At 49.9% G+C, this 11,477-nt stretch overlaps 1 protein-coding gene across 1 annotated transcript; it reads right to left on the reverse strand.

The window, feature by feature from the left end:
* Positions 1-4,725: 4,725 nt before the first annotated feature.
* LOC104370697 (endothelin-2) lies at positions 4,726-8,344 on the reverse strand. The gene is made up of 5 exons (XM_086626224.1): positions 8,281-8,344; positions 7,771-7,903; positions 6,479-6,598; positions 5,584-5,688; positions 4,726-4,837 (listed from the first exon to the last, which is right to left on the reverse strand). The coding sequence occupies exons 1-5, from the start codon at positions 8,342-8,344 to the stop codon at positions 4,726-4,728; spliced, it is 534 nt and encodes a 177-aa protein (XP_086482350.1).
* Between the last annotated feature and the right edge of the window lie 3,133 nt (positions 8,345-11,477).

An 11,477-nucleotide genomic window follows, 5' to 3' on the forward strand; every position in this document is an offset into this window, starting at 1 on the left:
TGACCCATGGCAAAGCACCACTCTGCACCCCTTATTCAGTGTCCTTTCCCCTCCTCTTGCACCATAGGTCTTATTTCATAAGGCCAAACTCTTCCGCAGGGTGATCCAAACCCAAGGAGGGCAAAATTATAAAATGCCAGGCAGAAAAATCTTCTAGCAAAGCAGATATCTGGCATGGACAGCTGCTTCTTTCCATAGAAGCAACAAAGGTTGACCTTGAAAAGGTATCCACCCAAATACCCCTCACTCAAAGCCTCCTTCTATTTTTATGTCAGCAAGTTTTCTCATGAGCAGAACCTCACAACAAATGTGAGACATGAACAAAGTCCTAACGAAAAAAATATTGCCTAACCTGATGAGGACAGAACTGTCCCACAGTACAGAAGGAACGTTAACTGCCTGTGGGCCATCTATAAAGGCTCTTCTTGAGGAGCTTCTGCTGCAGAAAAAAATGCCGGTCACATGCAGGGCACAAGAGGTCCACTGTCACGGGAATCATCAATCATAAAAAGGACTGCTCAATCAAAAAGTTGTATCTTAGGAAAGATATCCTAGCATTTATACTTAGAACTGGCTTTGGAAGTTGCCTACTTTCCTGGATTTTCCTCTTTAATAAAGTTTTGTTATTCTGTTCTTTCCTGTTATGTGTGAGAATTTGTAAAATGTCTCCTTCAAGCTACTTCAGGTAATCTTGTCACTGAATTCGACAACCTCAGAATAAGCTTGTCCTCTCTTCTCCCTTTTCACCCTAATTAAGATGCTCTTAAGCATCCCCCTTCTCTTCCTCCCTTGGGTGATACCTAATTAGCTCTTGTAATTAAATCTGTACCCAAAGGGCTGGTCTTTGCACAGATGTCAGCATTGTTCCAGGCAACACCATGGGCTCACTGCAGGGCTCAGCTCGTTCCCCAGCACTGGGTTGGACACCTGAGGGGCCTTATACAGGATCTTAGCACTGAAATCTTCTGAGATTTTTTGATCAGGGCCTTGAGGGACTTTTCTGGATGCCTGGCCTGTGGTATTTTAAACTGATGATCCAGATACATTGATTACCAACATTTCCTTCCATAGTACTCACAGGTGAACCCAAAGTTTCCCCAGGTGAATGTGGAGAGCTTGCCCTGGAAGATTTTCCATCGTTCAGCCCTATCTGCAAAGTTTCCTCTGTTCATTGATCTTAGGACCAGAAAAAAAAAAAAAACAAAACAACAAACCACACAGAACCCACTCACAAATGGATTAGTTCGAATTTTCTCTCTCCTTGTTTGAATGTCTTCAAGCCCACGTACCGTGGCAGGGCTGGAGAGCATTTCTTATGGTCACACCTCCAGCAAACGTGGTGCTCCCCTTGTGCTATTATGTTTAGAGCTCGCTGGGCCACGAGCTGCCTGGGCAGGGATGCTTTGTTCCCTGAGACCAAGGGCTGACTAAGGCCATAGTTCTTTCATGACTTAAGAAAGACAAATAAAAGGCGGGCCCAAGGCTGGCTTAATAGACATTCCAGATGATGAGGAAATCTTTCCTGGGAAATGAATGAATTTCCAACAGCCCTCAGCTTCTTCATTCACACCACCTGAAATCAGTTCAAGCAGGACACCGTGGAAGTTTCTGCAAACAGGCGAAATTTTCAGGCCTGTTCTGGAACAAGGTTGAGCAGAAGAGGAGACAATTGCACCTTAGATATTATACATTGGAAATTTGCAGTGTTTCAGGGTGACTTTTTTTCCCTTTTACCTGTAATTCAAGGTCCTTTTTATCATGGACTTTTATCATTAAAGTCATAGAAACTACGACTTATTATCATAGAGGCATCTAAAGGAACCTGATTTTCCCACACTCTAACACTGAGTCATGGGTGGAGGCTTGACCATGGATGATGCAGCTCATCCAAGAAAACTGGACAATAGGAAAGGACCGGGCTGCAGCTCTCTGAACTACTGTTCCCAGGAAGCCATGGAAATCCCCAAAGAAGTGCTACAGTTTCTGGGTATGCAGCACGTATAGTGCTAGCTATTATGTTCATGTTTCTTTTTTATTCCTTTCTCACCACTGCACCATGAGATCTGCTGAGTTAACTAGACCAGAATGATCAACGGTGCGGTCTTCAAGCAAAGACCATCAGATGGATGAGGACTTTTTGATTGCACTTAAAAAAAAACCAAAGAAAAGAATCATAGAATGGTTTGGGTTGGAAGAGACCTGAAAGATCATCTGAAGTTCCTCAGATCTAAAACCTAGTGATTGCAGCAGAAGGTGTGTGGTTGCTCTGTCCCTGCGATGCTGACACCACAGTCACAGAGCTGCCATGAGGATTTGAGGCAAAGGACTAAACCATGAGAAAGCATTAGCAGAATCCCTTGGCACAAGGATTCAAGCTGGTTTCAGCATCCACAGCCCTAAGCACACCAGGTTGGGGGTTATTTCACACCTATGTTCCCATAGACATGTAGAAAGAACAAGCTATTTGTTTTAAGTTAAGAAATGTTTAAGTCAGCTAGACAGATTCACTTTGAATGGAAATTTGCTGACAAGATTACACATCCTCCCCGTTCTCACCCAGCTGTTCTGTCCCACTCACTTTCACAGTGCTTTTGGCCATCTGGGTTTCTTTTGCTTCATCCACCACCCCCCAGCCATCAAATAAGGAAGACAAATAGTATTGACTTTTGTCATTATTTATTACAAATTAAATTTTGCAAATTACTGTCTAAAAAAAAAATCAATAGATTTAAATAAATATACAGATTTTAGGATGCTACATACGGCCTGTGTGCAATAAGTCACTTGAAGAGACATTATACACAAGGAGATATACATAGTACTTTACAGCAGTAGTTTTATTTTAAATTACTAGGCTCACATTAAACCATGTGCAAAGTTTCCTCTGGAACAAACCCTTTCAGGATTTTTTTTTTTAGAATGACTCAAACCTTCAGAAGGTCAAATATAAAAAAGTTTCTCTGCAGCTTTGGGGACCAAATGATTAGTCTGCTGTTTCATTGACCATACAATCAATTGGCCTCATTTTTCCCCTCTCTAGGGCATAAAGCAAAATCAAAGAAGTATTTTATATGTCCAATGGGACTACACTTGCAACAGCTACAGATTTTGGTCCACCACCAACTTCAAGCAGCCTTTTCAAACGCTCATGTGTAATACTGGATTGGGCAGCAAGAGGGACCCAATAGTGGTTCCAGGAGAACAATTATTTATCTGCACGAACCAGATGACAGCTGCAGCCACAATTTACAATAGAAGTTAATCTCCCCAGGCAAACAAAAGTGCATTTGTGATACAGCTCCAGAGCCCTGAGATTGTGTTTGCCTCTGAGATTGGTTTCTAGGTCCTGGGCTCAGTGTTTTTTCCAAATTATTCCTTCCCTCCTCTGGGCCAGCAGCACTGTGCTGGTCCAGGCCTGGGGAAGCAGCCATGATTCTGGCACAGGTTTAAATCCAAGCCTTTCTTCTAAAGCTGTGCAGACAGTGCTGTGCTCTCTTCTCAGCCATCTTTTCCTCCACATCAATCCCACCTGGCTGCCCCTTGCCTAACGCACTCTGTATTCACGTTACACTTCTCATAGTGACATGCTATCCGTATACTGGTCATTTATTGAACATAGAGTCCAACTCAGAGACCTGATCTAAGCGAAGCAGCAAGCAAGCCTTTGCGTGCTATTTTCCCACCACCCATCTCCTCTGCCCCTGGCCTTCCCTTTCAGGTAGAGCTGAAAGCAAGCTGGGATATTAGGTTAAGAGCTGGAAGTACTCTACCCCGCTAAGGCTATGTCCAAGAAGATGAGACAGCTTCACAGCACTGAACTCATCCGGACTAAGCAGCTCGGACCTCGAGCCTCGGACCCAGCGGGGCTCCCTCCCCCAGGCTACGCGGGGCCGCATGCACGGGGCTCCTGCCGAATTACAGCTCCGCTTCAGCCTCCTCACCCCTGCGGCTGCTGTGCCTGATGCCAGGGGTCGTGCTTGGATTTGATGCAAGCTCCAGTGTAAGCAAGCTATCCTCCACCTGAATAAGATCCACTTAAGGACAGCCCTTCAGTGACTTTTTCAGGCAAAGAATGCCACTGACTACTCAGTTGGCTTTCAGGCTTCTAGATGATATATTTACTTTTTTTTTTTAATAAAAACTGGGAGCTGTTTTTACCACGGGAGTCTCACTCAAACGCACATCGCACTGCCTGACAAGTAAGAGGAAAAACGTGCAAAAGGTGGGCTCCCGCTGGAGGCAGTTTATCCCCATCTACCATGGCCAGCCAAACCACCTCTGAACGGGGCCAAGCTGGAACCATGCTCAAACGTGGCTCGGAGGCAGAGCAGACCAGGCCAGTGGTACGGGCTCAGTGCTGCCAGGTCCGGAACAGCACGGAGCCATCCGGCTTGTAAGTGATTCGACCGCCCAGCGCAGGCTGACCCCCTGCCGAGGACTCCGGTGCAGAGTTGAGCGAGTACTCTACCAGCAGGACCCTTGCCTGATCCAAAAAGGCACAATTCAGCTCCACAACACATCTATGACTGTATAGAGAGACAGTTTTCCCTTTACAACAGTCTCAGGAGTGCATGCAGTACTGGTTCACGCAACAGGAGCACGGAGATTTCCACTTCTTCCCCCTTCCTCTCACGGCCTTTTCTTCAGCTCTAACTACCGACAGCGGAGTTAGCGGCACCCGCAGGACCCCAAATTCTTCTGGTGAACTTGGTATGCACCTGTTTCTTATCTCTTCTTTTTCCAGATGTTCTTCTTCCAAGGCAAAACTGTCGGCTGTGCGTTCCTCCGAGAACGGTGCTGGTGCTTGCCGAACCACAGACTGGAGACAGCCAGATCCCTGTAAGGAGAAGAGATATGATGGTCATTCTCCAATCCATTGTCCTACTACTCAGCAACAGCCCACATTATGATATTTAGCTACCTCTCATTGAGATTTATTTTGAAGCAGAAAATGGGGGAAGGAAGGGGGGAAGATTCTAGCTGCAGCTGTATTTAAGCCACAGCAGAGATCCATCTATCCCAATATCTCCTTTCCATCAGTGGCCAGTGGCAGAGGATTCAAGGAGTCCTGCAGCAGGCATGACCCAGGTGATGCTTTCCCAGATCTACCTTTCGGAAATTGTTCCCATTGCAACTGATTTAACTGCCACTGATGGACCAATCTGCCTTCAACTTGCCAATTCCCTTTAACTCTTTCACACTCCTGGAGTCCATGATTTCTTTCAGCAATGAGTTCCACAATTCAGTGATATGAGAAAAGCTATTTTCTTTGGTCCAAAGCTGCTGCTCAATCATTTTCCTATGTGATGCCATCCATCCCCCCTTCTTATACATAACCCATTTGCCTGTCCCGTATCAGAGGAATCTCCCACTCCAAACAAGAATTACATTTTATGTAATATTCCTCTAGTTTTGGAGGAGGCAAGAAACTGTTAGCCTTCAATTCGACAGAGAGCAGAAAAAGTCAAGATTACTCATTTAAAGGCAGATCAGAGGGGGAAGTCAGGTCAAATCCAAGCAGTGACTGCAGTCTGGGGTTACAACCCCAGATTTTAAAGTGGTTATGATGTTTAAACGTCTCACCTGAGAGCTCTCAGTAGGCCGTGATGGGAAGGCCTCATGCCATTGCTCTGCGGAGACTTCATTGATGCTCCAGAGCTCTCTGGGAGCTTCAGACTCTGAAGGTACCTAAGAAGCAAGTGGAGAAGCATGAACCACTCACATCCAGCCACGCTATGGTAAGTACCAGGGGGAGTGATGCTCTAACGTCACCAGCGACAGACCTAGACAGTTGAATGCATGTTTTGAAGGGTTAATTGCAGCTATTGAGAGCAATTTATAGCTCACTTTTACTTCAATCCTCTTCTGTCTTCGCTCTATTCACAGTCGTATTTAATCATTGGGGAGTTTAACTATTGCCTTGGTGTTAAGTTAATGACAGATCTCTACAATGACTTTGCTCTCCGCAATGTAAGCACTCCTCCATGAATCCGGCCGAAGGGAGACGACTGAGAGCCCACATGCGCTCCAAGACCTGGCTACCAAAGGTGTCTGACTTCCGAGTCCCAGCTCTCAGCAGTCCTACTCTCCCGCAGCCTCTCCCAGCTGAGCCATGCAGGACACACTGCTGTCCCAGAGCTTCACACCCTCTGCGTGCCCCTCTCCCAGCGCGCTGCCAGCTCCTCCCTTCCCACCAGTGCACCCAGCGCTTCCTCAGCCTCCTGGCAGCAGGAGGGATGGAGGCAACATTGCTTCGTATCAGCTAGCAAAGAGACTATTGTACAACAAAAACACCCTGGTGACACTTTGCTTCTTGGGAGGGGTACGAAAGCCACGAGACAAGTTCCAGCTGTTGGCAAGGAGCCGCGCAGCCTTCCCCAGGGAGGCTGCGGAGTTACTCCAGCCCCTGAGCTTCCTCTGCCTGCTTGCACCCTCGCCGAACCCCCCCAGGGACATCCCCAGGACCCCTCTGACTTACCCAGGCTTTGCCTGGCAGAAGGTGGCACAGACGTGGTCCCTCGAGCGCGAGCACTCGCACCTGCTGAGCGATCTCTTGCGCCGCCTTGGCGGGCTGCCCAGGCCGTAGGGAGCGGTGTGCCTGCGAAAAACAAAAGGAATCAGCTACGCCACTAACTTTTTATTAGCCAACAGGTTTATAACGCGGTCCTGGAAGGCAGCCAAGCCAGTGCCAGGATAATAAAAGACTCATCTATAGACAAGGTGAAAAGGTCACTGCTATCTCCAAGCCTTTAAACCCCAGCTCCTCTCCCACCTACTGTTTTTCCCCACCCTACCCCTCCCAGCGTGATTGCCATGCCAGGTTGCGAGTGGAATATTCTGTCCTTGCAGCAGCCCAGGTGCCCGTGCAAGGGTCGGCGAGGCCCGTGCGAGCTGGCAGCTCACCTGGGTGGCCCAGCGCACGAGGAGCGCGGCTGCCCCAGTCCGCCAGCCCCACCAGCGGCAAGGAACCAGCTCCTGGAGCAGGGAGGTGTCAGAGCCTTCCCTCCCACCCACCTGCCCCCGCTGTGGATTTTTAACACGCAGGACATAGCACAAATAGAGATGTTTTGGAGCCATAACAGGTTCTTCTGATCACAGCGTGCTTTCGGAGCTGTTAGCACATTCCCGCTCCATCTTTGATCGCAATCTACTCTCCCAGAGGGTTTAGGATTGGCAGTGACTGCAACTCTTCTCCGAGCAAGCAGCGAGTTGCAATTGCACGTTAGCGAGCGTGATTATAACCACACCTGAGTACATGTGTTTTGCCACGGTGTGATGGCCATTGGTCTGCAACTGCTCGGAAAGCTGTTTTAGCATTCCTGAGGGCAGGACTTGGCAGCCACAGGACTCCAGTGCCAGCCCACCGCTGTCTCATTACCAGCACTGGCAGCTAGCAGCCAGGGTTGCAGTTTGCAAGCGGGCAGAGTAACTTTCTGCCTCGCAGCTGTAACATCTTGGTGTTGCTTTCGGCTTGCAGAGGTACAAATCCCAGAAAAAGATGAACCCGTGAGGAAGCAGCACCTTGTGCTTTCAACCCACTTCCCTGCGGGTTATACTGAAACTCCTGAGGAGAAGCACAGCGTGTCCCTTTCTGGATGTTAGAAAGGACTGGACTTGCAGTGCTCTCCAGAGCAGGTGCTACAAGAGCCGCACAGGACTGGGACCTTTCTCACCTTCCTCTAACCTAACTCCATCCTCAATCAGAAAGTACAGTCACTTACTCATCAGCAGAGCAAATATCCCCCCCCAGAAAGCTGTCTTCATACTCACCCAGGTGTGTTGACCCAGATGATATCCAGGTGACAGAAGTAAATGCATTCTTTATCCAGCCAGCTGTTGCAGGAACATCGCTTGGTCCTCGGATGCGGGGCCAGGTGGGACTCCAGCGGAGAACGGCCCATACCTGTGGCAGAAGGAGGAAGGGATGAGTTGCCAGCTGGGTGCAGAGCACTGGAGCGCCCGTCAGCGTGTCCCCTCTGCAGTTACCCCCCCCCGGTAAGGAGCAGGGCGATTTCAATACTCAGGCGGATTTACAGGAGGTGCCGATGAGGCTGCGGGCTCCTACAGGACTCACATAACCCTGGCAGCTGCAGAGGCCACCCCCGGAGCAAGGGCACAGCGAAGCCACCGAGCAATGCCCCCCACCCCGCAGCCAGCCTCAGTGCAGACCCCAGCCACCCTCCGCAGCCCCACTCTGCGCAGCCAAGGGGGAGCAGAGGGGTCCCCCTGCCAGGACAGGCACCCCCAGGGTGCCGAGCCCCCCTCCAGCCCAGGGCTCACCATCTTCCAGGAGGGCGCAGAGGGCGAGCGCCAGCAGCACGGCGGCGGCGGGGTGGCTGGGCATGGCCGTGGGTCTCGCAGGCGTGGGGCTGGGATGGCTGGAGGAAGTTGGAGGCTTTGGGGTTTTTTTTTCCTTCGGTCTTTCCTCCTTTTCTTATTTTTCCTGCCCCTCTCCCGCTGCTTCTCCGCGCGGTGCTTTAGCCGGAGCCGCCGCGATGCTTCTGGCGGCGGCGGGCGCCCGGCAGGTGCTTTATAGCGGCGGCGCCGCCGCGTCACGGCCGCGCTCCGCCCCGCCGCGTGGAGCGGCCGCGGGGGAAACAAGCGGGGCGCGGGCACGCGTGGGGCGCGGGCACGCGTGGGGCGGGGGGGTTGGCGCTCCGTGGGGCGGCCCCTGGCAGGCGGATCGGATCTCCCCCCACCCCACCTCCGCGCCGCCCCCGGCCCCGCCGCTCCTGCGCGAAACACGCGTGGGGTCTTTTGCCGTCGTGTGTGTCCCCCCCGCGCTGCGAGGGGCAGGGAAGTGCGGAGGGTGGACGGTGCGGGGAGAAAGTTGTCGGGAGGTGGCGGAGAGTGGATACGGGGCGGGGGGGGGGGGGGGGAAGTCGTGCGGGGGCGACCGGGGGAGAAGGTGGGTTTTCTGCCAAGTGGAGGGGCCACGAGTGGGGGCTGCTCGTCCCCCCCCCGCGGCGCGGCCGGGCCCGGGGGTCGGAGCCGGCGGGCGGCAGGTGAAGGCGGGCGGTAATTTGCAGCCGCCGCCGGCAGATGGAGCGGGAGCGGTGCGGGCAGCGCGTGCCGCCGTGGGAGCCCGCCGGCTCCACGCGTGGGGGCTGGTCCCGGCCCCCGGCGCTTCCCCGCGGAGGGTCCCGCAGCTGAAGCTACTCGGTTTAGCAGGTTGACTTGGTCTGCACGGGAAAGCTGATTTAACCGGGGTAAGCCAGGGACAATTCATGACAAGTTAAATTCCAAGTGAAGTTGTTACTCGAGTCAAGAAAATAGGAAAGTGCCTGCTTTCTCTCACCCATTTTTTTTCCCCCCAATAAATTAGTTTAAAGTCTTTTGCTAGGCTGAGCAATTAGAATTTCTTGCAATAAAACTGTCCGACCGCTGCCTGGTTTTGCTTCAATATTAATGATGGCGTACTCAACACTATCTGCACATTTTTAGGATTCGAAGGATGTAAAATGTAGAAGTTACCTCCTGGCGTGCACAAGGAGACAGGCAAAGCAGCTTCATCTTGCCCATCGTATGTGTCATGCAGAAGTATGAAACTGTCCTCCAGAGAAGAGTTGGGTACTGAAGACAACAGGGATGGATAACATCATCCAGGCACCCCATAATCCCTGGGGCCACCACTCCAGCTCAGAGAGGCAGCTCCTGGCTTCACAAATCTTGGGTAAATCTTGGGAGTGGGAGCACGAGCAGAAGAGCCAACAGAGGACTACTGCACTTGACTTTCTCAAGATGTCTTTAAAGGCTTCTTAGAAAAGGGAGTGTATTTTCATTTGTTTACAATGAATAGTTTGCGGGTTTATTGCCCTGTTGTCATGAACAGATGCAAGATAATGGCAATTTCAGCAAATTGGTGTGAGGTCTCATGCAAAGTGTAACACATGCACGAGGAATAGAAAGAAAAATAAGAAAAGTGCAGTGAGTCAGTGTGGAAAACTGCTTTCATCTGAGCAATAGCTTCTGCTCACAACAACTCATGGAAGTAAAATAAGTTACCACTGCATTCCTGCAAACAACGACAAGAGGCTTTGACATTCACTCAGACCAAGCAGCAGTGTGAATCCCTCTTTGTATTCGTGCAAAACACATGCAGATGATGTGTGCAGGGGAAAACCCATAGTGAGATCAAAAAGAGATGCTCAGGGGAAATTGTTGCTCCATTCACCAAACAACTCTGACTATGATGGCACATGAGAGCACAGATACTGTCAAGAGCTCCATTTACTGAGCGGGGATGAAGTGAGGGGGCACAGGAGGCCAGAGCAGATGAAAAATGTACATCTGGGAGTGGAGCTGAAATTGCAGGCTCAAGGACATGTCAGGCAGGGAAAATCAGGAATAGTGAAAATTTTATTTCAAAATAATAAGAAAACAAAGATAAAACTGATAAAATAAACCTTCAGCGTGACAGGCAAACAAGTAGAGGGAAGTTTTTAACCTCTGTACCAATGCAGCAATCATTCTAAAGAAAATAGGGAAACACAATAGCAGCAATACCTATTTCAGCCCATATTCCAGCTGTGCCAAGTTTCAGAGTTATGTCACAGCACGGATACTAGGTGGCATTCCAGATGCCAGTTCAATGATACAATAAATCTCCCTTGGCTCCAGTTTCTGTGATCCTCGTTCTGGTCACTGCAGGGTGAAAGAAGATATCTTCGACGTGGGGAAAGTAACGCAGCAGTAGTTACCCACACAGAGGAATGGCTGGGCAATAAATGACATCATTTTGCTTCAAGAAGGGGCGCTTTCTTACAAAAGGTGCTACCAGTTGTTTGCATGAAGTATGAGACAGAGCCACAGTAGTATGGCTTTCCAGGATTCAATTACTGCAAGGCTCAGCAGAGAACTTTGTCACATGAAGACCTCTCATGTCTCCAGGAAAGAAGAAGAGTCTCAAGTCAATCTGAGGTTTTGGAGGTCTGGATTCAAGCTATTTCCTTTACCAGACTCCTTTTGTGGCCATAGCTTTGTCATTTAGCTTACATTTCCAAGAAGTGCCTGAAGCTACAGGTAACTGTAAAGATCTCTTACTGTGCTGCTAGAAGACGACAAGTGCCCAGATATCTGCCAGGTATCTGCCTTTAATGTCAGGTGCAAAAACATCTTTACAAACCAGATGTTTCGTCCGAGATTTCTCACTTTTTTCCTTCATTTATCATAAATCCCACGGGATTTACGCGGTTGCAGAAAATGGAGGAAGTGTTACACCCTCTTGTCCATATATGCCTACTGAATGGAGTTTGAACTAATGTTTTTTCTCCAGGAAATACCCTACTGCGTTGAGCAGGCACAAACCTGACCAGAACACATATGGATGTTTGGCACCAGGGTTTCAAAGACCTTAGAGGATGTGGGCTATGGACGAAAGTCTCCGTTTGTTGCAGGAATGTAGGAACCCTGCAGAGAAGAGGTGGGGTGGGGAGTGCATTGACCAGGACTGCTTTGAACTGACCCTGCTCTGCCAA

This window comes from Tauraco erythrolophus, chromosome 24, assembly GCF_009769465.1.
Source record: "Tauraco erythrolophus isolate bTauEry1 chromosome 24, bTauEry1.pri, whole genome shotgun sequence".
Lineage (NCBI taxonomy): Eukaryota > Metazoa > Chordata > Aves > Musophagiformes > Musophagidae > Tauraco > Tauraco erythrolophus.